The sequence below is a fragment of the Heteronotia binoei genome, chromosome 6 (assembly GCF_032191835.1).
Source record: "Heteronotia binoei isolate CCM8104 ecotype False Entrance Well chromosome 6, APGP_CSIRO_Hbin_v1, whole genome shotgun sequence".
Classification (NCBI taxonomy): Eukaryota; Metazoa; Chordata; class Lepidosauria; order Squamata; family Gekkonidae; genus Heteronotia; species Heteronotia binoei.
The window spans coordinates 89711347-89739239 of record NC_083228.1 but is presented as its reverse complement, the minus strand read 5'-3'; the positions used below and the strand labels follow the sequence as shown (position 1 = coordinate 89739239).

Genomic DNA, 27893 nt, shown 5'->3' with positions numbered 1-27893 from the left:
AAGAAGTATCCAGCTTGTAGAATACATCCTAAAGTCCTATAGAAACAAGAATACAAAAATATTTCGAGTACCATTTTTAACAAATCATCCATTACAGACAAAGTTTAGGCACTATTAACTATAGACAATCCTGTACTAACCTGTGATCATTGAATCATGATTTCAAGTACCACTCAGCCTTATTTCTGTCTCTCTGTGTGATATGAGAATGAGAGAGCTGAAAGAATCCACAAAAATGACCTCATAGTGGCATTTAGAACTGTAGTTTACAATGTCAGTTTTGACTCTATGGTCCTATGTTCTCCAATCTTTCAGAACTCTGGCTGTGTTGCTCAGGGGAAAAAACATGGCACATTAAAGATTAACATATTGTGACAAGTCTTTCATCAGATGCATGAAGTGCTGTGCTTTATTATTTAGAAAGCTGTTAGAAGGGCTTTTTTGTAGCAGGAACTCCCTTGCATATTAGGCCACACCCCATTAACATAGCCAATCCTCCAAGAGCTTACTGAGCGCTTCTTACAGGGTCTACTGTAAGCTCCAGGAGGACTGGCTACATCAGGGGGTGTGGTCTAATATGCAAGGGCGTGCCTGCTACAAAAAAAGCCCTGGCTGTTAGAATGGTGAAGGATAGGTCCATCAGTAGCTACTAGCCATGACTAAAGGGAACTTCCATGTTCACAGGTACTAATCCTCTGAATACCAATACTAGGAGCCAGCATCTCTTTGCTTCTATCCTGTTTGTTAGCCCTCCATGGCAGTTGTCAAGTCGGCTGAATTCAATAACGAGTCTTTGGTTGAAACAAAGTTACTAGTTTATTGGAGACAGAACTATAGACCATGATAGAGATTGAAGGACTGGGGTACATAGACATTAACCAAGCATTTAAGGTATAGATCAAAAGGATTCCTGAGGGAGGGGCATTCTATGCAGGGTATATTCACATCAGGATGTTACTACTTCCTTCCCAAGCTGAGGCCTTGGCGCTTTCACACCCCCACAGACACTCTGCCTGAGAAGGCTCCACTATCTTGTTCCCATATCACCATTTCAAAGCAGGCTACACAACAAAGGGACAGTGGGGGGATGAGGAAAGTTAGCTAGCAGCATTCGGTGTTCAGTGTGGTTTACCCAGAACCCTTTACTTCTGAACCAATGTTAGGATAATGCAGTTTGACCAAAATACAGCAGACTTGACAGCAGTGATTGGCTGCTGCTTTGTGAAACAGTGCTGGACTAGATAGACCCCTGGTCTCATCCAGCAGGGTTCTTCTTATGTGCGTCTTATGTCTTCTTATCTTCAAGTGGCTTTTAGGGATATGAAAAACATTTTTCTGTTAAAACCATGAACATTCAATTCCGTATATAATCAGGATGTTTTATATCAGTATGGTGTTTGTTTGCTGAAGAGAGTTTCTTGACAAAGACTATAATCTACCTAAATGGGGGGGGGGGGGGGTTGGCATGGAAATGGTTACAGAATGTTTGTTTAGGCGGAAAAGTATATTGGCTTATGTAAAGGGTTCTGGAAAGGGATCCGTGGACTTTTCAGCAATGACCTCACAATGGCATATGAAATTGCAGCAGTTTACTGTGTTTGTTCTATGCTCATAGGTTCTCCCATCACAGTCTTTCAGAGGTGTAGCTTGTGAATAACTCCAGATAACCATGGGGCATAACCTATGGTAGCAGGCCCATTTTTTAATACTGTTGGGTGACCTCACGCAGGTAGTAATCTTATAACTGAGCATGTTTCTGATAAATTACAAACATATGGCAAAGATATGTATTCAAACTATTAAAATATAATATCCAGCTCATTTATCTTGTCAGCATCTATAAAATGATACATTTACAGTAACTGTATATAACAATAAAACTCTGAGCCAGGAACTGGTAAGAAGGAATTAATTTAATGCCCAGATACAAGGTCTTTTGATTTATGAAGGACTGCATTAATATGATATACTTTGCCCACAAATAAGGATTAGAGACTTATAATGAATGTTACAAGTAACCAGGTCCACATAGAAGCATCAGGAGTAAATAAATCTTTTTGTAAAAGTATACATTATAAACGTGCTTTGTGTGTGTGTGTGTGTGTGTGTGTATACAAAACACCATGGCTTACAGAAGAACAAGATATATTATTGGATTATTACTATAATAATTAATTATAATCCCCAGAATAGCTGCTGCAGTAAAGCTTCTCACAGTGCAATCGAATCACTTACACTTTTTCCAAGGCTGAAGTCAGATGGATGCAGTTCCACTTAGGATGAAATTGTCAGAGCCCCCACATCTGTGTTTAAAGCACATACACACATGCATAGACAGAGCCCACAACTATTGTCTTCTAACCAGATGCTCTCTGCATTTGGAGGGATATGGAGACAGATATACCCTAACATGCATATACCTACTGATTAGGCTCATCAGAACTTTGGGATAAAGGAGGAGCTGGCCAAGTTTAGAAACACTTTCTGGAGCAGTAGATCCCTGGAAGTCATCAGGCTTATAGAAACAATGTTTGTTCTTCCTTCAGATAAAGCATCTTGTGCTTTTACAGGAGAAGGCATCACCTGTGTGAGGGCAAGTTCATCTGCTGTCATTGTTATCACCAAGTCTGCAAATGTGAGAGAGAGTAAAAGAAATCTACCTCACTGGATTTGGAGGTAGGTTGCATTTCCCTCTGTGTATTTGATAGCTCTAGCTTTTCCTGCAGATTCTGAATACTCTCAGATTGCACATTGTATTGTGCAGAAAAAGTTACTTCTATCTACTGTGTGCATTCACTTGTTCTGTTAAAAAATGGAGAAAAATGGAGCCATTATCCCTAATGGCTACTGCCACCTGGTGACAGTCACAGGTTGTCTTTTTCTGTGTGTCCTTTTCTTGATGAAGCAGATGATGAGCCAGATTCTCAAGTAAGTAGTCTAAGTAGGGATTTTGATCACTGGAAATGCTAAATGTGAAGCAAATCCATCCAGGTACAGACTCCATGGTGGAACAGTGATGTTTTCAACTCTGATTAGTTACCACTTTCTTGGTTTTTGACAGGATGCTTGACATAGCAGAAACCCGCTGTGTGTCCGTAATCTCATACATCTGAAACTGACAAAAAAAAATTACTTGTTCAATGGGATGACACTTCATTCTGACATCTTTACCTCTGCAACTGGACAAAAGACTAAATGTTGTGAACTAAGGTGGATAATCTTCATTGCATTGTATTTGTTGCTTGTACTTTATTTCTGATGATGAAATGTCCATGGAAGAAAAGGTTTCCTGTTTTGGCAGGCAATAGATGTTTCTCTAGATAGGTGACCTTGGGTGAGATATTTAAACATATTGCCTATTCTTTTCCCTTCAAAATGTAGCAGTGTCCTTATGGACTTAATGGCCTATCCTGTGAGCTTCTTGAGCTCTGGTGGAATCCATTCTTCTATCTCTCACACATATGTTCATGCTACACATAGCCACATAATTAATCACTTATAGTATAGGGCAGGCCTTGAATTCAGCAGGAACCCACAAGAGCACAGCTCCTGAACTTTTCTGAGGGTTCCCCCTCTTCCTCCTCACCTTGTCCATTGAATAGTAGGTGCAGGTCCTGGCATAGGACCTCTTTCCATCCATTCTGCCCCATTCCTCTCATTAGTCCCCTGCTCATCAGACCCCAGTGGATTTCTACTCTCTTGCTCATATGAACTCAACCCTAGCCCTGGGATCACTAAATCCCTCACTTGTGTCACCTAAAATCACTTGCTTACTGCCTTACCTTTCTTCAGATATTGTTTTAAGGACTGCCTAGAATCTGTTTTATTCTGCTTATTGACACTTTATTAATTAACTTTAGATAATTTTATTTAATAGTATTTTGTATTTTGATTTTATAAGCACCTTGAGCATTTTTATGTAAAGTGTGGTCTATATATATGCTAAGTCAATACATTTGGTATCAAGCCTCCATGCATCTGCCAATTGCTGTCCTACAAGTGTGTGCTGCCAAGATACTATTATGCATGGAACCCCACCTTCATCTGCCACTACAGCAAAAGTGATTCTCCTGACTATGGAAACCAAAGTTATTAAGTGATAAAGTTGATCTTATTTCCATTTTATGTAGCCATGATCTCAAAGGTGATGTAATTATAATTGAAACCTTGCTTCAACTCATCCATGCCTAAAGGTCTTCCACTTTAAAAAAAAAATTAAAAGCGGGTTTTTGGGGAAAGGATATACCCTTTCTATGCACACCATTGCACATAAATTCCCTCCTAGAAACTATCTGCCTGTTTTGTGATCAAAAAAGAGTTAGGCACCAAATACATACCTATATGTTTTCCCCTGCATGACAAACAGCAGTTTGTAAGGGGGCATGATTTAGACTGGGAAAATGGCATATGGGGGCAGGGATTAAACTATCCTTTTCTCAGTACCATGGCTCCAGTTGGGTTTCCCATCTACCTGCTACTTCTGACTTAAAAAAAAAGATTTAGAGATCTCTCCTGTCTCATCTAGACTGGCTTTCACATCAGTTGCAGTCTGCTGGGAGACACTTTGTCTCTCTTATGCCATCAAGATAAACAATGATTTATGGAAACCTACTTCTTGGAAGCATCTTGATGCTTGCTGATAGCAAGCACACACAAGAAGACAGGCCTTTGGAGGACTATATGATTCTAAGAATTCAGCATCCTGGTATTCTCAGGACAAGGAAGAGAAGTCAGGAAAGAAGGTTATATGGTCCCTGTGATAGTCTCTGTATGAAGACCAATCTAAAGTAAAGGTGGTCCCCTGTGCAAGCACTGAGTCGTTATCGGCCTATGGGGTGACATCACATCATGACATTTTCTTGGCAGACTTTTTGTTACAGTGTGGTTTGCCATTGCCTTCCCCAGTCATCTACACTTTACACCCAGCAAGCCATTTTTGAACTGAGTAGCCCTAAGAGAGATTTCCTCTCAGCTTTCAGTTTGTAAAACTGTCTTGTGAATACATCTCTTCCCCCTGTTGTGCATGCTAAAATAGCCATTCTCTCCTGAAAACATGGTGATTTTTACTTCCTAGGTCACCTAATAACAGAGGGAAAAGTCAGCTCATTATCCCTTAACCTCAAAAATGGGTCTGTGACTCAAACATGTTACAATGCAGCCAGATATAAGAAAGTGAAGTTCAGAGGGGAAATTTTGCACCAGAGAATATGTAGGATGCTTAACCGTTCTCCTCCAGCCCATTTTCCATTGACTCACCACAGGACTCCAGGTCAATGCTTGCAAAGTAGACATGGATCCAGAATATGGCAGGAATAAAAGCAACTGAGAGGAAATTTCAGGAGAGAAATGTTTGGCAGGGAATTAATCTACACCCACCCCCACCCCCCATACACTCTTCCTTTGGAATGAGGTCAGGTGCTTCTGAATGCAACTGAGCATTTTAGGACTTCTCTACATATGGCTGCTTTGTAATGTATGTTTTTGTTAAGTGCTGTCAAGCCACTTCTGACTTATGGTGACCCTATGAATTAATGACTTCCAAAATGTCCTATAGTTTGCCTTTATCCCCCTTGAGTGTCAGGACTGGGGGGCATCCAGAGTGAATCTCAAAAACATAATAAAATAAGCATCCTACTGCATCTGAAGAAAAGCACAGCCACTGTTTAACTGTAGCCTTGAGGAAAGGTAGCGAGTTGAGGCATGAAAGGGCTGCTAGTTTCAATTTGACTTCTAATTGTGTATGTTTTTCATTAACTCCCATGTATCAATTAGACACACCATTAACTCTTCCCAGTAGCCTGGAGGACAGTTTCAATTGCTTATCTTAAAAGGAAGCTAAGCCAGTTCATTAAGACAACAATGTTTTCGTAGCTTAAGTCATAAAGCTTCAGCAGGGAGGTATGTCCATTTTCTAGAATAGTTATCCACAAATAATATTTTAATAATCTCTCCTCAATGTGAAATTTAGATTACGTAAATGCAATAATTGCAATTTCAAGATTCAGACACCTGGTCTGTTGAAATACAAGAAGGTGGTACATACTACAGGAGCTAGATGCAGGAGATAGATGCAAGATACTACAATATAGTCATCTAACTGAGGCATTGGGCATTCAGTCCATCTTGGCCTCGCCTGCCCACAGAACTGCACATTAGAATCATCACTGGAATAGTCATCTTACAGGAGACATTTTTACTGATTTTCTGCCATCTTTTTTCTTATTATGTTGATTCGTGTTGATTTCATATCATATGACGTCACGTAAAATCAGGTTGTGGTACAGACATTTAAAGCCTTATGTGGCCTGGGACTACCATACCTACAGGACAGTCTCTCCTTATATGTGCCTCAGAAAGCCTTTCATTCAGTTGATCAATATCTACTGGTAGTCCTTGACCCAAAAGACTAGGGTGAGGGCCTTTTCTGCTCTGGCCTGCCTAGTGGAACACACTCCCATGTGAGATCAGGGCCCTGTGGGACCTGTTACAATTCTCCAGGGCCTGTAAAACAGACCATTCCACCAGGCCTTCAGTAGAGGCATTGGGCATTCAGTCCATCTTGGCATCGCCTGCCCACAGAACTGCACATTAGAATCATCACTAGAATAGTCATCTTACAGGAGACATTTTTACTGATTTTCTGCCATCTTTTTCTTATTATCTGTTGGTTATTGTTTGATGATTGATAGTTTTAAATAATTTTACTATATGGCACTGTTGTTTTTTATATCCGTTCACCATAAGCTGCCTTAAGCCTGTCTTGGGATACAGCAGGGTATAAACCCAATGAAATAAATAAATGAAATGATTTTCATATACATATTTTTATGAAAATCAGTTTACCTATGAGCAACTAATAAATAACTCTATGAGCCATTTGTTAATGGGTCATCTGAAACAATGGTTACACTTGGAAGCCAGTCATAGGTAAGTCCCAGGATCTAATTAACAGCCAAAAAGCAAAGAGCTAGATGCAAGTCCAGTAGCTCTTTACAGCAGATTAGCTGATGAAGGGAGCTCTGACTTGAAAATTCATACCCCAGAAATCATGTTGGTCTCTAAGGAGCTTATGGACTCAAATCTAGCTCTTCTGCTGCAGACCAACATGGCTCCCTCTGAAGCAGGCAAGGAGTATTTGAATGCCATCATATAAACTTCAAACTCTGCATTTATGAATAGATTACCTTATTAAGAAGCATATCAAAGAAGGCAGTGTCCCAGTAGGCTTTATCTTCAGCTGGGAGGCGAAGTAAAGCTTTGAAACCAATATCTGTCTGGTGGTGCATTTTATATTCTGTTCCAGAAAAATGGAACTTCAGGAAATATTTCGGATTGTTAGCAAAGCTTTCCACTTTGGAGTATAATGAACTCAGGTCTGCATCTTCTCCTTGGAACAAATTTTGTTCAGGATACAGGAAATGTGGGAGATGGTTGATCACTAAACAGCACAGCAAAATCACCAGAAGACGATACACAGACCCTTCCAGATTCACCCAGTCTTCAGGGGAAGAGAAAAAGTGAGTGGCCCAGAGCAACACCATCTAGGAGGAAAAATAAATAGCTTGTTAAAGCTAATGCAAAAAAAAATGCAAATCTATCAAATATTTAACAAGGTCTAGTGTTTCTCATTAAGGAGCAGAATCTCTATGTCAGTTAGGGTTACCAGGTTCCCCCCACCCTTGGCCACCAGTTGGGGATGAGGGTTAGGTTGCCAGATCCAGGTTGGAAAACTTCTGCAGATTGGCAGTGGAGCCTGGGGAGGACAGGGATCTCAATGCATAGAGTACAATGCATACAGTCAACCCTCCAAAGCATCCATTTTCACTGGGGCAACTGATCTCTGTAGTCTGGAGAGGAACAGTAATACTGGGGAATCTCTCTTATGGATTAAAAACTGATTAATTCACTGGAAACAGAGTGAATATAAATGGGCAGTTTTCAAAATTAAAGGGGGTAAGTAGTGGGGTACCACAGAACTTGGTACTAGGTCCAGTGCTTTTTAACTTATGATTTCGCTAAGTTTCCAGATGACACTAAGTTGTTCAAGGTGGTCAGAACCAAGCAGGACTGAGGAGTTCCAGAGGGATCTGTCGAGGCTGGGAGAGTGGGCATCAATGTAGCAAATGAGGTTCAACATGGGCAAGTGCAAAGTAATGCACATTGAAGCCAAAAATCCGAACAATAAATATACATTGTTGGGGTCTGAACCAGCAGTAACTGACCAGGAGAGAGATCTTGGAGTCATAGTACATAACTCACTAAAGATGTCGAGTAAATGTGCAACTGCAATTTTTAAAAAGCAAATGCTCTGCTGGGAATTATTATGAAGGGGACTGAAAACAAACCAGCCAGTATCATAATGCCCCTGTATAAATCTATGGTGCAGCCTCATTTGGAATACTGTGTACAGTTCTGGTCACTACATCTCAAAAAGATAGTATTGGAAAAGGAACAGAAAAGGGCAATTAAAATTATTAAGGGGATGGAACACCTTCCCTGTGAAGAAAGTTTAAAGAGGTTTGTGGCTTGAAAAGCCCTGTGGTGCAGAGTGGTAAGCTGAAGTACTGCAGTCTAAGCTCTGTTTACAACCTGAGTTTGATCCTGGTGGAAGCTGGGTTGAGGTAGCTGGCACAAGGTTGACTCACTTCCATCCTTCCGAGGTCAGTAAAATGAGTACCCAGCTTACTTGGGGGCAAAGCATAGATGACTGGGGGAGGCAATGGCAAACCACCCCATTAAAAGTCTGCTGTGGAAATGTCATGATGCAATGTCACCCCAGAGTCGGAAACAACTGGTGCTTGCACAGGGGACTATCTTTTTACCTTTAGCTTGGAGAAATGACAATTCAAGGGTGGCATGATAGAGGTTTACAAAATTACAAAGTTAGAGAAAAAAGTACTTTTCTCCCTTTCTCACAATACAAGAACTTGTGGGCACATAATGACATTAATGAACAGTACACTTAAACAAATAAAAAAAAGTACTTCTTCACTCAAAGAGTAATTAACACATGGAATTCACTGCCAGAAAAAGCAGTGGCAGCTACAAGCACAGATGGCTTCAAGAGGGGACTGGGTAAACATATAGAGCAGAGATCCATCTGTGGCTGTTACTCATAATGTATAGATGGAAAACTGTGCCTGGGGCTGTGATGCTCTGTATTCTTAGTGCTGAGGGGAGGCAACAGTGGGAGGGCTTCTGGAGTGCTGATCCCTAGTGTACCTCCTGATGGCACACAGGTTTTGGCCACTGTGTACACAGAATGTTGGACTGGATGGGTCACTGGCCTGATCCAACATGGCTTCTCTTATGTTCTTCTGTTAAGGAAAGCTTTGTTAATTTCAGACCAATTAAGAGTAGAACTGGCAAACAAAGCAGAACGAAAAAGGCATGCATCTAAAACATGCTTATTTGAAAATGGGCATTCTTTCTAGAATATTGTAGCCAGCTAAAATTACAAGGTGTAACAAGTACAGAAGTAAAATGTCTGTAAGCTTAATGGCACACACCCAGATTCTGCAAAACATGCCTGGCTGCCCCATGTTATCTCTCTTGGAGAGATGATAGATGAAGAATGTTTTAAAAACAGTAACACAAACCAGCCAGCCACATAAGATCTCTTGAAAAAAGCATGTTGAGACTTGCTGTTGTAAAAACAGCAAGTGTGAAGTTGAGACAATATTAACAAAAATAGTCCAAAATATCCATACAGACAGTGCCAGGAATACAACACCAGCTCTTCAAAATAGGTTTCTTAAACTATGGAGCCAGCATCCCTAAGAAATTTGAAGCCTTCACAGTACATCTACATGCTTGTTTTCTCTAATCATAACACAGGTGTCTTTGTCTCTCCACCTTGCATTTCTTTATTTAAGTAATTATGTCCCAAGGTGGCTTACAATAAAAACAGATAATGTCATGAGCCCTGATGAGGGGGAGCTGGAAGGGTTCACAGACCTGGAAGAATTGTCAACCAGCTTCTCAGCTGAACAACCAGCAGCTGGCCCATCAATCACACTCCCCACATTCCAGGCACTAGTACCAGTTGTTACAATCAATCTCCTCCAGGCTCTCCCCCTCCCATCTCAAAAGTTCAAAGCAGGCTCCGGAAAGAACTTTCAGAGTGAAGTCATGAGGCATGCTGATGCTTCAGATCTCTCAGCCCTGAGTTCTAGCAGAGACACTGCCACCCAGGGAGCAGACTGATTGAGGCTCCCGTATAATTCCCACCCAGGACCTGGTAGCCTCATGGAAGCAACAAGCTGATTATCTGGCTTGCATCCACGCTCCTTCCTGATTCCAGACCCTGACCTGCTTGAATTCCTTTGCATCCTGACCCTTTGACTTTTGGACACTGACTTCTGATTCCAGTTTGTGATTTTGCTTGACTACCTGGACTTTGACCTTGGACTGGCTTTGGATTCCCACCTGCTTTCACCCTGAGAAGGTGACAGATAACAAGCTAAAGAAACAGAAATAATCTATTAAGAATAATATTAAAAGGGTAAACTCTATGGTGAAAAGAACAAACTCTATGTTAGGGATGATTAGGAAAGTGATTGAGAATAAAACAGCCAATATTGTAATGCCCCTATATATATATATATTCTATTTACTTTAAATTTCTCTCCTGCCCTCTCTGCAAGCGGATATCTATGGTGCAGCCTCATTTGGAATACTGGTCACCATATCTCAAACAGGATATTGCAGAGCTGGAAAGCTCCGGCAGGGTGGGGTGGGTAACCAAAATGATTAGGGGTTTCAAACACCTTCCCTATGATGAAAGGCTGGAGAGTCTGGGACTTTTCCATTTAGAAAAGAGATAGCTAAGAGATAACATGATAGAGGTTTATAAAATTATACATGGGATGGAGAAAGTTGGCAGAAATTTTTCTCCTTCTCCCAAAATATTAGAATTTGAGGGCATCCAATAAAACTGATGGGCAGTAAGTTCAGGAAAGACAAAATGAAATACTACTTTACACATTAAATTAAAATGTCAAATTTCCTGCAGAGGATGTAGTGATGGCCACAAGAACAAACAGTGTTCAAAGGGGATTAGATAGACTCATGGAGGATAGGCCTATTGGTGTTTACTAGCCATGGTGACTGAGGGGAATCTTTACATTCAGAAGCACTGAACTTCTGAATCCCAGAGCCAGGAGGCAACATTAAGGGAAGACCTAGGGCTCTATGCCCTGTTGTTGGCCGTGCAGAGGAACTGATTGGCCACTGTGTGAGACGAGATGCTAGACTAGATGGAACATTGGTCTGATTCAGCAGGGCTAATCTTATGTTCTTAGTTCATGTCTTGAGATTCTTATAATATACGGAATGGTTTCTTCCCTCCTTCTATTACTTTAAGGAGATTTTTAAAATCCTTCCCTTTAACTTTTTCCTTCCTTCCTTCCTTCCTTCCTTCCTTCCTTCCTTCCTTCCTTCCTTCCTTCCTTCCTTCCTTCCTTCCTTCCTTCCTTAGTTGGTGTTTCCTCCAGGTCTGCAGAAATGTGTAGTTTTGCCTTGGGTAGTCCTGTTGTGTACATTTTTTGATCCACATGAGGAATTACTAATGGCTGTTAGATATATGAATGCATTAAAGTAAACAGCTGATAAGGTGTTTCTGCTTCACTATAGTTCATTCATACGAGTCACTGTGCAGAGTGCTGGCTATCGATCGAAGGCCCTGACCCTGTCCTCTTACACTACTTCTATCTCTTACTTATATGGCAGCACTGTGGTGTCCAAGGTGCTTCTGCAGGAGACAGATGAGAGGCAAAGAGGGATCAGGGATAATTATGCAATAATTTGTGGGCTATTTGCAAATGCAAGTGTAGACCGTAGCAGCAAAATGCTGTCCCAGTATTCCTTAAGGGCAGGAATTGGAATTTTTTTTAAAAAAAAATAGAAGATGGGTTGTCTCATCCACACATCCTAGGTTTGTATGACACCTTTTGGCACATTACAACATAGGCAGTGCAGAAAAACCTACCTTTAAGTGGTGAAAAGTAAGCCCTTTGCTCTTGCCTTCTTCTCTCCAGTACTCATGGTTGACTTGTTCAAGGAGGCAGAGACTGTCCAGACAGTAACCCTTTCGGGTGCTGATAATCTGAAGGAGTTTCAGGATGGGTCGACTGGTGGAATATCTAACAAGAGACAGAAGCAGAAATCCTTTGCTTTCAGTTTGTTTCAGTGTGGTGTTTAATTTTGCACTAAATACAGTTCAGTTTACAAAGTCAAACATGTGACATTAAATTATGTTGCAAAGAAAGGTGTAAAACTCTAAAATAATATATATGTATAAAACAGTGCTGACATTCATGATGAGAGTTGGTGGTACCAGTTAACAATTATCCCTGCACATTAATACTCCAAGCCAGTGCCCTTTTGTAGAGATGGCTACATGGAGAGTATAGGGATTGTGGAAATGGTGGTCACTTTCTCTTATTTGAATGGAGTACCTACCCTATATGTGAAAGAAAAACTATTTTTCATGCTGTAACTTTGTGCTGCAGCTTTTCAATTTATATAGGTTCCAGATAGTTTCTCATACTAAACTATACTAAATTTTGTCCTCTGGGCCAGCTAATAACCACAAAGTTTACCTCATCCTCCACCACCACACTCTTCTTCTAAGATGACATTCAAATTGTTAAACAAGCACTTCTTTAAGGAATGAACACCTCTGTTTCTGAGGTGGATACTTCAGTGAGTTTTGGGGAGAACAAGCTGGGGCAGAGTTATCATAATGAAGACAACTGTACCCAATGGATCTATGTATACTGAAATATGCATAACGTGTTCTTTTGATCTGCTGCCATAGTCTGCCATGGTCTGTGCAAGTGTCATAGCATTATCCAAACTATACTACAATAGAACATTCTATCATCCATTGATAGAAAAGATGAAGAACACAAAGATTTTCAAAGGGCAGTTAAAAAAATGTTTCCAGTTGGTGATAAGAACTAGATGACCTTATACTTCTCCATTTTTTCTGCTGCTTAGGCTCTGTGAAAAATTGGATTCATGTTCTGTAAATGATGTCTCAAGTGTAGGTCCTTATTTTGGACCCAAACAGCACTGTTTCCCTGCAACTGTCAGTCTTGTGTAATCACTAGAACCTGGTTTCCAAATCTGTACCTCTCCACACCAAAGTGGTAACATCTTGTACATGAGCAAAACATTGTAATTAAGAATTAAAAATAGCATCTGGTTTATTTTTTATAAAATGTACATAATCTGCTCCTTGATTCCCAACCTTCAGAGGTTTTCTGAAGAGATAATGAGGAGATACTCATGTCACAACAAGTTACCTAGGAAAGTCATGAAGATGTCTTCTTTGGTAGTTAAAAGTGGATCAGGCATTGTTTAGTATACTGCAGAAACTCTTGATACTGGATTAATTCCCCCAAGAACTGTCATTTTATAATATAGAATCTATCACAGAATTACAGCAAGAATTGATTACCTAATCCAAACACTTTTTCTGAAGCCTATACCTAATAACCCCTGATGAATATGCATCCAGCTTGTTTATATCTCATATGGAAACATGGCATGGCCTGCATTCTGTGGTAATGAATGGGTTCTGGAAGAATCCGCTTTTCCCTACAGGCGGAGAAATCATGCATTTTGCCAACCTGAACTCCAAGCTGCAGCATTAAGCGCATTTTGCAAGTAACAAGTAACATTTTGCAAGTTTGGTCTGTAACAAAATTCTTCAGAGTGGTACATATGGAGTAGGACCCATTTGTAAAATGAAATATGTATTATAATCAGCATTGCTTTTTTTGTTCTGTTTACAAGTATGAAAAATGCAAACATGAATTTTATTTCACTGCTGAAAATGACCTAGCTATGAATTAGCCCAGATGATGCTTATTTGCAATGCAAAATCCATATTTTAACATTTCTGTAAATGTCTGATCATTTTGTTAGGCTAAACTGGGAGGTGGACCAAAAATAGATTTCGCTCACTCTGGAGCTGATTAAAATGTTAAATAAAGGCTTGGCAGAATGGAGTGCTGAGTACAATGTTTATGTTTCTGCAGCATTTTGTTTTCATTGCCCTCCCAATTTATTTATCATAGAAAATAACCATAATACTTTAGAGTTACATCAAAAGATGGAGATAGGTGGAATCAATTGAATTTCTGCTATCACTTCAAAAGAAATACACTTCCAGTCCTCAAGCCTGCCTCAGGTATACAAAAGCAGTTTTGCTACAGAAGGATAGGCCTAGTCAGTGTGCAGGCTATGAGGAAATCTGCTCTTCACCCTTCTCTGCTCACTACTAGAAAATTCTCATTCTGAAGCCTGAAGAGGGTGACCCTGCAAGATGGCAGAAGATCAGCTATCAGGTCTGGCCAGCAGGAATGTCACAAAGGCTCTCAGAAATACATCCTTTCCCCAAAGACAACTTACACTGAACAATCAGTATCTATCTTGTTTACCTCCAATGATAGTAACTAGCAGGGATGTAGTCAGCCTCCTGAGTGACTTTCCATAGACTGCCTTGTGGAAAACCTCTTTCTCGCCAGTTGTCGTTGAACTTTAGAGCATTCTGTTTTCTCCTCGCTACAGGGACAATATTGAAGCAGATCATTTTCCAGCCACTGGATATCAGCAATGGGAGCTGCATGTCATCTTCCTTTAGTCTCTCTGCACTGAGTTCACCTGGAGAAGGACAAGAGAATGAACTAGGGTTGCCAGTTCTCAGATGGAGTCTAGAGATCTCCCAGAACTACAGCATTCCCTACAGAGATCAGTTCCCCTGGAGAAAATGGCTGATTTGCTTTGGATGGTGGACTCTATGCCATGGCATCACATCCCCCCCCCCCAAAAAAACCCTCTGCCCTCCCCAAGCTCCACAGCCAAATCTCCAGGGATTTCCAAGAAAAAGCTGGCAACCCTATGGACACAATCAGTGGAACCCTCTCCTTGGGTTGCCTCCTCTGTTCTAATTCCAGGTCAGGTCTCATTTCCTTTGAGAGTTAGCACAGATATCAGAAATGGCAGGAACTAAATATAAACCCACAAAAGAAATGAACAATGTGTATAATATGCCTGGATCACTGTCGCCAGTTACAATATGCCCCAGATGCAATCCAGCAAAAGTTACTTGTAAAAATGTCTTGTTGAAATCAGTAAAACAAGTTAGAAGCTACACTTCTAAACACATTTTCTAAAGGATAAATATATTTAGGCTTCTGCTGAATGCTCTTTTTTATAGCTATCACTGGAACTTAAATGTGAATAACTTTTACTGGATTGTGCCCCCTATCAATATACCTGAAAGAAGCTTGTATATAATTCTTGTAACCTGTTGGCCACAAAGTATTTTCTCCCTCTGTATTAAACTAGTGGGAAATTGTGCTGATTTGTGTGCTCCAAATCCCATTACCAAAGTCATCCTTCCTAACACACCAAATGGCTGCTTTCCCCCCTCAGTGTGTGCTTTTTCAACCCTCTTTCATATATTTTGCATATACTCAACTATGCATATACTCTTTCGATTGTGCTATCAAAACCACAATTTCACTTCTGAAGTAGTTGTTTCCTTATTATCATGATTTTTTTAGCCATTTTATATTCCCCCACCAAAGTTCTTTCTTGGTATTTTTGCATATTCCACACTAGTGGCAGAATGAACCATTAAAATATCCCAGGAGTCAACCTGAGCCAAACAGCACCAACAGGGATCTACCAAACAGAAGTACAGGGGAAGACAAGGTATGAGCCTATGTCTGCTGCTGCTGTCTTAATTGCCACAACCCGCATTGTTCAGCCTCAGGTCGGCTTTCTCCTGGGCATCAAGGAGAAAGTCCCTCCAGGAGAGCACTCCATGGGGAACTTTCATAAAGCAAAGGCCCAAGCTATCGCTGTTCAGTATTTTCCATTTGTTGAATAATTTGCTGAATACAGCATTTCAAAGTCTTCCTTATATCCAAACAAAGAGCAGAGGATAAAAATAAACCTGTAGGGTGAAGATGCCCACATTGTTTCACTATACCATTTCAACCATAGTATTTCAGGTTCTGTTTAACTGATAGGTTGCTAGGAAATCCTGACCACATATTTATTATTATGACATCTATAAAGCTAGTCATTGTTCTTAAAAGCTGTTCCAATGTGGACACAGGCTGTATGTATATTTGATGTGGAACATAGCTTTCTGGATCTCTGGTGTATTGAATCCCTAATATATAGTTTATTTAAGCACAAAAAAAGCAATATTTTCCAAAATGATAGGATGCCAACAGTAGTCCAAATGTAGTCTGGCAAAACAGGATATAAACTGAGACAGATTCTGCCGATTTTATTTTTTAGCACATTTTTATTCCACCCTTCATCCAAGGAGCTCTGGGTAGTATGCCTGATTATGTCCTACTTCATTCTGTTTGGTGTAATAGAGCATCAGACTAGAGTCTGGAACATAAGAAGAGCCTTACTGGATCAAACCAGTGGTCCATCTAGTCCAGCATCCTGTCTCACACAGTGGCCAACCAGTTCCTCTGGAGGGCTAACAGGGCGTCTTCCCCGATGTTGCCTCCTGGCTCTGAGATCCAGAGGTTTAGTTTCTCTGAATGTAGAGGTTCCCCTCAGTCATTGTAGCTAGTAGCCACTATCTTCCATGGATCTGTTTTATCCCCCTTTAAGATCCTGGTTTGAAACCACACTCTGCTGTGGAAACTTGCTTGTGTTCTTGGGACAGCCACACACTCAGAGCCTAGCCTACAACATAGGGTTGTTGAGAGCGTAAAATGAAACAGAGGAGAAAGATGCAGGCTTTGGATCCCCACTGGAGAAAAAGGCAGGCTATAAATGAAGCAAATAAATAAATAAAACCCTATGGAGTAGGTTAGGCTGAGAGAGACTGGTCCAAGGTCACATAATTAGTCCCACGGCACACAGAGTTTTGAACTCTGGTCTTCTTAAAGTAATTTTCCTAGGGTTGCCAGCCTCCAGATGGTGGCTGGAGATCTCCTGCTATTACAACTGATCTCCAGACAACAGAAATCAGTTCACCTGGAGAAAATGGCTGATTGGGAAAGTGGACTCTATCAAACTATACCCCATTGAAGACTCTCCCCAAACTCCACCCCTTCAGGCTCTACCTCCCAAATCTCCAGGTACTTCCCAGCCTGGGTGCTATGACAGTAGAAAGATTCATAGCCATTGAATTATAGTCACTGAGCCACTGGTGCCAAACCTGTTCTCCAATTTGCCTGCTAATTTTAACAACTCTGTTCAGCTTCTTGCAACAACGTTGTCATATTGTTTCCTCAGAGGATCTGAGCTCTGAAATTGTTTGTTTTTTGAGCATTCTTTGCAGTGAATAAGAATAATAGACGTGATCTATAGCTGGATTTTTCTCATTCAGATTGTATAGTTATTCTTATCCACAAGAAAGTATTAATTTAAACCTACAGTGAGTACAAGGATGCATTATACATGTAGAGCTCTAAGAGTGATGTGCTCTTTCTAAAATCTAAGCTAAAGTGTAAACTGGTTATGGAATGACTTTTAGCTTGCTTAACCCCAAATAATGCATAAATCAACCAAAACAAAAGTTGAACAAGCAACCCTAGCAATTTGTTCCCGGTGCTTACTGCAAGCAGCAGCAACAAAACAGCTAGCAAAATACACCTCATCTCAAGTGAAATCATTCGTTTATACCTTGACTGCCAAAGGGGCACTTCAAGAAGAGTGGTGTAACAACAGAAACTTTGGTCTCTCTGAGCAGCAGCATTGAACCATTAATAATCGAAACAAGTTGAGAGGGTCCTTAAAAATTATAAAGGTCCTATTCTGAAAGTGGGTCTACAGGAAGGGGAATAGGACACTGAAGGCCAAAGTGGGGGTAAACCCAGTTTCCTACCAGATTTTTTTTATTAAGAAAAAAACTGTTGGATTGGGATTACAGTTCAGAGGGGAAAAGGATGTAAATCTCCCCCTCCATATAGTCTTGCTGATCGAATCATCCCCCAACCTGCTAGGGTGATAAGAACTGGCAGGAGAAAAAGTACAAGAACTCTCAGTGTCTTCGCCAGTCCCCTTATGTGGGCAACAGATCATGACAGGGCAGTTGGTTTTAATCAGCAAAACTACATGGGGGAGGACTAATCCCTCTCTTCTCTCACATTACAGTTCTGACTTGGATTGAGTCCTTTCACAATTACTCTTCCCCTTTTTAAAACCCCAGGAATCTCCAGTTGCAGATCACCTATCATCATTTTTGGCTTGGTCCTCAGTGTGGACATATTCACCTGGTAAACCTTGTGTTTTCATGTAAGCTTTTATCCCAATAAATTTTGCCAAGAAGTAGGTGTGGCAGGAGGAGCAGGGAAAGAGGCTGGGGAGTGTCTGGACTTTGACTTGTCTGTGAGTGTTCCTTTTGTTGGTTATGCTTGTTGGTTCTTTTCCTGCATCTCACAGCTTGCTTTTTATTCTATTCATCTTTTTCCAAGACCTCAAATCAGTACATAGGGTCAGGTCTGTGCCAGGGAGGGAATGGAAATGAGAACAAACTTTGTAGTCAATCCAGAAATCCCTGTTGGTAGCCCTATCTTAAACTACAGTCCCAGAATCTGTAGCAGATACATCTGAATGTATTGCTTTTATTACTGTAACACAACAGCCAGAATCCTTCAGTGCTGAGATATGATCCTGTATCAAGGGATAATAAATAATGCAATACCCAAGATTCCCTTTCTGCCTTGTGAAATCTGAATCAGGCGATTGTAACCACAGTTCAACTGTTGGAATGATTTCCTAGTATTCTTTCCTTGTTTGCCATAGACACCAGGACTGAATTGTAATGAGACAACACAGGCTGTTGCATCAGTAAGGAATACATTGAAGACCAACAAAGGATTCGAGGTGGGGGTGTCCTTTGGCTCAAAGCAAGCTAGTGCAAAGCTTTCCCTTTATATAAAACAGCTTACCAACCTGTCAAGACTAGTAATAACAGCATAGTCTTTATTTCCAAGTAGAGGAGATAGAATGAAGTCCACTAAGAAACAATACACTGTAAGTTTGGCCAGGAAGTTCAGTGGATGTAAAAGGATGTAACTCTGTTGAGAGTTGCTCTGTTGAACACTGTGGGGCTCTCTACCCTGCATAAATGTGCACCATTTTAAACAATTAATTTCATTTTCTTTCTTAAAATTGTGATTAGGTTTTGTTCAAATAGGTTAATTCATTGTAGACAGATTTAGGTGGGTAGCCGTGGTGGTCTGAAGCAGCAAAACAAAGCTTGGGTCTAGTACCACCTTTAAGACCAACATAGTTTTATTTAATTGATAAGCTTTCATGTGCATGCACACTTCTTCAGATACATTGAAATGGAAGTTTACCATCCATGCATATAGGAAGAGGGTGAACAGCAAATTAGCATACAGCATACTAAAGTTGTTTGACAGATGCAAGGGCCAAACTGGAATAACAAGCTTAGTTTATACATTCACCATTTGTTTGGGTTTAATTCTGGGGGGAAACATAGTGAAGGAAATAAATGTTTAAATACAACTTTAATATGCTATATGTTAATTTGCTGCTCATGCTCTGCCTATATGTATGGATTGGTAACTTCCATTTCAATGCATCTGAGGAAGTGTGCATACACACAAAAGCTTATACTTTGAATAAAATTGTGTTGGTTTTAAAGGTGCCACTTGACTCAAATTTTGTTAATTTACTGTAGTTATTCTATTGGTTTTGGTTTCAGTGGAAGCATGTTTCTGGCTGTAATTATCCCCCTTTCTAATTGGGACATAATTTTGGGGCATTATACCCAGGGTTGCCAACCTCCAGATAGCACCTTGAGATCTCCCACTATTACAATTTATCTCAGGGCAACCAAAATCAGTTCCCTTGGAGAAAATGGCTGCTTTGAAGGGTGAACTCTATGGTTTTATATCCTACTGAGGTCCCTCCCCTCTCCAAACTCCATCCTCCCCAGGCTCCACCCCCAAAATCTCAAAGTATTTCCCAACCCAGAGCTTGCAACCCTAATTATACTCCTTCCCATCCGCAAGATCCTGCCTGCCAAGTTTTAGACAAACAGAAGAAAGTGTCACTATTTGTTGGCATGAAAACCAGTCTGCCGTTAAGCTAAAGGGGTAACTTTGGCCCACTCACCCTCTCTTATCCCAACCTCTCATCATGAAGACCAGAGAACCATGTACACAGCCTTGAGTTCCTTGCAAGAGGAATATATAATAGTATTCAGAACATAACAATGCTTGAGGAAATGATACATAAATCCTTGGGAGTTTGCAGGTGGGAAGGGAAGAATTGGGAGTTTAGAGAGGGAACTGACACCCCGCCTCATGTAAATATAGAACTGCCTCCCTCAGTGTCTGTTCCAAGTCCACATTTTTTCAAAGAATAAGTTGTGTTATCAAGCTGCTAAATACATGTTTGTCTCCTGAGCCCTCAGTCCCTATCAGCCATATTCTCTGCTACAATAATTGAGTCGAACCTGTTGCAACAGTTAGCAGTATGGTTTGATATACTCCCTTTATGGAAATATGTGGCAGATACACAGAATCTCAGAAATGGAATCTCAGAAAAGGCTACATATAATTCTAACTGCTCAATGCAGTTCCAGTTATGGTCAAACCACATCCATCCTTGCAATAGCACAAAAGAGAAATCACCGAAAGTAACACTACAGAGAGAACACAAAAATGCAAGTGCAAAATTGGGAAAGCAAAACCCCCAAATATACACAGGTTTCACTTCCATAAGTGCCACATTATTTTACAATACCTTGATGGTGACTTTCTGCTTTCAGCTTGTCTTCATTTTGAGTGACAGATTTGTTCCATTCTCTTTTTATTGAAGTTGGCCAAAAACAATCTGGTACATCTGCTCTATCATGGTGTATGGTATATAAGAATGCTGTGGCCAAGATTACAACACATTTCCTTTGGTTCTTCCATAGGGTTGCCAATCCCCTGGTGGGAGCAGGGAATCCCCCAGAGGCGGTTTGGAGGTCCTTCTCCCACTTCAGGGTCATCAGAAAGTGGGGGGGAGGGAAATGTCCGCTGGGCACTCCATTATTTCCTATGTAGACTGATTCCCATAGGGTATAGTGGAGAATTGATTCATGGGTAGCTGGGGCTGGGGGAGGTCTGTTTTTTTTGAGGTAGAGAAACCAAAATCACAGCATAGCATCCAGTACCTCTCCCTAAAACACCCTACAAGTTTCAAAAGGATTTGACCAGCGGGACCCCAAAGAAGGTGCCCCTATTGTTCAATATTTCCTATGGAGGGAAGGCATTTAAAATTTAGATGTTATGGCCAGAACTCTCTTTGGAATTCAATTGTGCATATCAATTGTGCGGTACCGGTTAAATTTTTTCTGATGTTTTAAATTTTTTATCTGGTTTTTAAAATTGAGTTTTATTGTATCTTATTGTATTAAAGCTGAAGTATTCTGTTTTTGTATGCTATGGCAATATGTGCTAATGCAATAAACTGGATTGGTGCATATCACAACCTTGCTCCTGGCTCCACCCCCAAAGTCCTCAGATATTTCTTGAATTGAACTTGGCAATCCTGTTTTTCCGTCAATTAATAAGGTAGTTATTGAGAGGTGATTTGACTGGAGTAGCCATCTACAGAAAGATCCAGCAGTCTTCATGACTTTCAGAATTTTTCAGTGGAATTACATAGCTTCCAGACCTCTAGTTTGACATTGCTCACACACACCTTTTGTGTTGTTCTTCCCATAATAGAAACTGAATTATTTCGTTGACAGCCTATCTTTACACATGATCAATTTAGGGTTGCACAATAAATCAGCACTTGTTGCTCATTAGATTTGCATAGTCCTCAAGTCTTCCCTCAGGGCTGCATTTCTGTTGTAGTGATATAAATTTGCTGAGTATTCAAAGATATAATATTTTGTTCATAGCAAAATATGTTTCATCATTTGTTCAGTCTTTAATATAATACAAGTGTGATTGTGTGACTATCTCAAAGGGGATTTTTATAATGCAGTTAATGATGAGATACCCAAGTCTTCAAACTAACTTTTGCATAATCTTAATGAAATTAAAATCTAGAAGGGATACTGTGCAGTAGAAGCACACACCAACCCATATTTTATTTCTTGAATAAGAGTTTGCCACTCTTGCATTTTAATACATACCTATACATTAACAAAAAATGTTGTTATTATTACCATTATCATTAGTATTTGCAACATGGCTATCCTCCTCAACCCATTTATTGTAGCTGAAGAGATTAGTGCACTATTATAGTTCTACTGAATAAGAGCTAAAGTGCAGCTAGCGGATATTTTGACTTCACAATAAGGAGCCCCACCCAGTCCTATGGTTATTCCCTTTTGTGAGTACTATCATTATGCACTCAGTGTGTTTATTTTAAGAGCCATACCCTGCCTTAGCCTATACAATTCAAGTCAGCTGTGTTTGGAAAAATATATTTCCAGCACAAATACACACAGGCAGGTCAGTCAAACAACATCCCCCGGAGGAGGAGGAGGAGGAGGAGGAGAAGAAGAAGAAGGTCTTATACCTTGCCCTTCTCTACCCAAAGGAATCTCAGAGCAGCTTACAAACATCTTCTCATCCTCTCCCCACAACAGACAAGCTGTGATGTAGGTGGAGCTGAGAGAGCTCTGAGAGAACTGCGACTGACTCAAGGTCACTCAGCTGGTTTTATGTGGAGGACTGGGGAATCAAACCCAGTTCTCCAGATTAGAATCTGCCACTCTTAACAACTACACCAAAGCTGGTCATATAGGCATTGGTCTAAGTGATCCTCTGTATCAAACGTTCTTGTATCTTAGTTGCCAATTCTTCCTCCAATCCCTCTTCTCTCTCTCTCTCTCTCTCTCTCTCCCTCTGCCTGGGGGGTGGGGTGGAGAGAGAGAGAGAGATTTTCTGTTTTCCTCTTAGATTACCTGGCTTGATGAGGAACTGACGCTTGCAATAAACGATGGCAGCCACAATGAGGTCTTTCAGAAGTTGGAGGATCTTTCCTGGTAAAATGTGCCCTTTGGATTCAGTGCTGCCAACCATACTGAACACATCTTCTTTGGTCCACTTTTCTAGCCGATTTCCTTCCTTTGGTACTGCCAAGTAGCAAGAGCCTGGCATCTGGTAGTTTCCGTGAGTAACTTTCTCAGAGTCACTCTGTTCTCCTGAACACTCCTGTACAAGGAGATCATCAGCATCCATGCACAAAGGAACCTCCATAGTTATTTCATCTTCAGTGGCACAGAGTGCAAACTCCAAGGCTTCCAGATTTCTCGAATATTCCACTATGAACCTAGGGTCCATGGCATTGACTCTTTCCAGTACAATGAGCAAAATGTTCTCTGCTTTCTGGAAACACTCCACTCTCTGGGCCTCACGGGATTTAATGACTTGAAGATAGTTCTGCCACTGAGGAACCTTTGCAGCCATGACTAAAGGGTGGCAAAGAAGAAGCCCCTTCTGAAAACTCCTTTATGCTGTCTAGAATGTCTTTGAATCAGACAGCACATTGATGCATCTGTATACACATAGATATGCCTGCAAATGGGAGGGGAATGGCAAGGCAAAGCAAGTAGGAACAGGGAGGAGCAGCATGTAGAGTGAAATTCCATTGAAGCATTAATAAATGTAATGTTTTCCTGTAACATACTTGATAGAGTGCCAAGCTATTTTAAAACAGTCATTGTGAAACTGGTATGTTCAGGTAAACCAAGTGAGACATTTGGTTGTCTCACTACCTATTTTGGTACCAGTAAGCCTGAAAAACCGGGTTAACAGGTATAAGTACACATGGTTCGTTGTGATTAAAGTGAGGCTAACCCATGCTGGGTGAAGCAGGTATGATTAAACTTGCAAAGATTTTTAGCTTTTCACAACTTATAATTTACACCTCTTAACTCATTCAACACTGGTTTTCTGTTAGTCAATGGGAAGAGTATGATCTATTTCACTAGGAAATCTAATAGGTAATGCCATCGGAGGCATATATTCATTGTCTTTACTTTGTGGTAAAGTGTGCAAGTTACTAGGTGAGTGGCTGTTTTGTGTCAGGGCATTCACACATCATACTACAATGCTTTTGGTTTTTTATGTCTTAAATGTAAGTGTACAGTTCACATTGGCCAGAACTAAATGGCTCTCTTCTGCTTTCTGTTCTAAATAAACACTTGCAAGTGCATTGAGATTAATAGATGAAGGTAGTATACAGCACACTGAAACAACAAATCTTGATAGTTGTCCCCATTTTTAAGCCTTTATTTTGTTTCATGGCTTTTATCGTATTGTTGTTATTTTGTTATTGGTTGTTCTCAGACACATTCTGGTTTACTATATATAATATGATGCTCACAACAATTTCATTCACTCCATCATACCACAGATCTCAATGGGATGAAAGGAGACCTAAACAAAGAGGAATTGGGCTGCTCATGGACATTACAGCTAATGCTTCAGGTGTTCTACCAGCTCAAGCTCTCTCAAGGATTATTAGCCCTGTGAAGAACTGCTTTTCTGACTTCATGATGTAACTACAAAAAGAGCATGGTATTTGCACATTGGTATTTGAATGTTTTGTTGTCTTCACCTCAACTATTCTCTAAGCCTTCAGCCCATGAGTCAGGACCTCTGGTGGATTGCAGAACCCCAAGGCCCATTGCTTGTACACATGTGTAGAGAGCAAGGTGTTCTGGATTACTCTGATCAGGCTTCTAGGTAAGTATTAGCATGCATTTAAGAAGCCTTGCAGTTCAGTCCTAACCAGAACTATATCCTTCTAAGTCTACTGAAGTCAGTGAGCTTTGGGTCACACTACACATTATAATAATAATTTTTAATTTATATCCCACCCTCCCCACCGAAGCAGGCTCAGGGCGGCTTACATAGCATAAAATACAACATTACAATAATACAACAATAAAATACCCCAATTTCATAACAGTTGATTAAATATACAATTACATTTAAAACAGCAATTAAAATATCAATTTAAAACCACAATTTGATTTGGTGCTACCATCTTGATATAAAACATAGTTTTCATGGCGATGGTACAATAGTTCCACATTAAAAAGCCAACTGGAAGAGGATGGTCTTGCAGGCCCAGCAGAACTGGTTGAGGCTCTACAAGGCCTGTACCTCTTCTGGTAGCTGATTCCACCAGTGGGGAGCTGTAATCGAGAAGGCCCTCTCCCTCGTGGCTTTCAATTTGGCATCCTTCAGCCCAGGGATGGTCAGCAGATTTTGTGAGCTAGATCTCAGTACTCTCTGGGGAACATATGGGGAGAGATGGTCCCTAAGGTAGGCAGGTCCTCAGCCATATAGGGCTTTAAAGGTGATAACCAGCACCTTGTAACGAACCCGGTACACAATGGGCACCAGTGCAGTTCCCGTAGCCTAGGTTGTATATGTTCCCACTTAGAGAGTCCCATTAACAGTCTGGCTGCCGCGTTCTGCACTAGCTGCAGTTTCCAGGTTCGGCACAGGGGCAGCCCCATGTAGAGGGCATTACAGTAGTCTAACCTCGAGGTGACCGTTGCATGAATCACTGTTGCCAGGTCATCATGCTCCAGGAAGGGAGCCAACTACCTCGCCCACCTAAGATGAAAAAGGCGGATTTAGCGGTGGCTGCTATCCGGGCTTCCATTGACAAAGAAGATTCCAGTAGCACCCCCAGGCTCCTGACCCTGCACACTGTTTTCAGTGGCGCACCATCAAAAGCTGGCAGGGGAATTTCCCTTTCTAGGCCGCCACAGCTCAGGCAAAGGACCTCTATCTTTGCTTACATGCTTGCAGACATATTCCTGCTGCTAGTTCCCAGTGGGAACTTCATTTAAAAGCACCATGGGATCCTCACTCAAATCAGGATAATGGCATGAAGGAAGGGCTCCTGCTTTCTCCTGTGCACCATTTTCCTGAGCCAAACAGCGGGGGTGGGGGTGGGGAGCAGAAGGCTCTCCACGGCACCTCAGTCAGGATCCAAACTGGACAATTGCTTTTAGATGCAGCAGCAATATGGCCATGGCACTTTTACATATGTTGTAATGTGTAGTTTTGTCCATAAAACGGTGTAACTTCACTTATGATTGCAGTATTAGGCATTTACCAGTAGTTAGCTTTCCTGTATCATATCCTATATTAGATGGAAGCATTAGTTCCTTTGCCATACATGTCTGATTGCATGTTTTCTCATGTATATGATAGCTGTTGGCCCCCAACCAATACACTCCATCTTTGAAATATATATTCACTCCAGTATTTAGTGAAACATTCTTGCCAGTTAGATTCTTCTCACACCTGAGGCTCAACACATAACCAATGATGTGAGCTAGACTGTTTCTAATCTACTAGGGGCTATATTATTCTACGACTCCTTTTGTTCTTCACCCCTCTCTGATTATTTTTGATAGAAATGTCTAATCAGTAAAGTAGGGGTGGATGGCAAAATGTACAAACAGAGACTTGAGACAGGTTGTGCCTAAATTTTTGTGTGTGTGATTGTGTAACTGCTGAGGGTATCTCCATTTCATTAGATAGTTAGACCAGCAAAGTGTCATCGGTAGATCTGTCTAAAGTATAACTGATATGCATTACCATGAAGGCCCTAGTGTTTAAAGATAAGAAACAGCCCCAATTAACCAAGGGTGGGATGAGAGGAAGGGTGCTTGCTGGCAGGGCCCAGTTGTGTGTCTCTGGAGGGGGAAGGCTTGACTGCCTGGCAGCTTCAGGGCCAGCTGGTCCCTGCCACAGGGCTGGACAAGTCAGGGCACTGTGCTCCCCCTTGTTGAACCATCTTGCCCATATATATCAGAGCTGCTGGCAAACCAGCCTCCTCACTCATTCAGGCTCTTCCGCCCATCCTTCATTTGCTTTTGATTGTTATGGGTTGAGCTTCAATCTTATGTTTTGTTGAACATCCGTTACAGCTTTGGGAGGCTTGAGCACTGGAATGGACCCTTTTGTGGGTGGGAGGCTGTGCCTGCACTCCTACTTCCCCCATTTGGGGATTCCCTTAAGGGGTCTTGAAAGTAGAGCCAAATAGTGGCATGCTTAGCTTGAAAGCTGGCTACTGGCTCTCAAAGGAAACACTCAGCAGCTAGTGCCAAGTGGATCCCAGCACTTGCACTCCACAGTCCCCCCCCCCCCGAGTTGGGGTTCATCAGGCAGCAGGTAGATTGCCTGATGCAGGATCTGTCCCCATGCTGTGCCAGCACTCATGCTGTTGTATTCAGTAAAGCCATTCCAAACTTTGTATGTTCACACTTTTTCCCTCACTATTGCCTGGGTCCACAAATCTTACATTGTGTGTAGGAGGTGTGTAAGTGTCAGATTTTGTTTGTTTGTTTCATATCTATTAATGGATTACACTAAATCAGTTGGAAAGAAAAGACTGTGACATGCACAGAAAAGGAATTCAGTAAGTGTTCTATTTGTAAATGCTGGAATAAGAATGTGGGTTGGCAGGATGCGTTCATATAGAGAAGAATGTGAACATCTGCAAAGTAACAAGAGTGCAGTCAGGCACAGTGAATAATCCCATGGCAACATTGTTAGTAACATTGTTGAGAGGTTTAATTATGAATAGATATAGCAAAAAATTAGAGTTTTAAATTCCAGCAAGAACCCTCTTTCACTGTTATAGCAAAAATCAACTGAGTCTCATCCATGAAGTCCGTGGTTGTGACACAGAGGCAGGCAATAGTAAACCACCTCTGAACATCTCTTGTCTTGAAAACCCTTCTGCAGGGTTGCCATATGTTGGTTTCATAGCATTTTTTACCACCACAGAATCCTTCATACAGCAACAGGTAATAAAAGCTAGCACTATAGGCCACAGTCCCTAAACATTTACACAAGTAACTTTCTAAACCACTTTGTTACAGTACA

General features: G+C 41.0%; 1 protein-coding gene across 2 annotated transcripts; it reads right to left on the bottom strand.

The window, feature by feature from the left end:
- Window positions 1-2944: 2944 nt before the first annotated feature.
- MAB21L4 (mab-21 like 4) lies at window positions 2945-23544 on the bottom strand. Of its 2 annotated transcripts, none has more exons than XM_060242146.1 (5): window positions 22937-23544; window positions 14451-14673; window positions 11990-12143; window positions 7185-7541; window positions 2945-3115 (listed from the first exon to the last, which is right to left on the bottom strand). In XM_060242146.1, exons 1-5 carry the CDS (start codon window positions 23439-23441, stop codon window positions 3023-3025), a joined length of 1332 nt encoding a protein of 443 aa, XP_060098129.1. In that variant the 5' UTR covers window positions 23442-23544; the 3' UTR covers window positions 2945-3022. The 2 variants fall into 2 exon arrangements, with proteins under 2 accessions (XP_060098129.1, XP_060098130.1); XM_060242147.1 differs by having other exon boundaries at window positions 2945-3109.
- Window positions 23545-27893: the final 4349 nt, after the last annotated feature.

Bases quoted from the DNA above. Each gene is read 5' to 3' on its own strand.
- MAB21L4 (XM_060242146.1), bottom strand. From the start codon at position 23,441: ATGGCTGCAAAGGTTCCTCAGTGGCAGAACTATCTTCAAGTCATTAAA. The intron at 12,144-14,450 runs GTAAACAAGATA...GTCTCTTGTTAG, and splicing joins GCTAGTTACTATCATTGGAG to ATATTCCACCAGTCGACCCA. The intron at 3,116-7,184 runs GTAATCTATTCA...TTTTTTTGTCAG, and splicing joins TTGATATGCTTCTTAATAAG to TTTCAGATGTATGAGATTAC.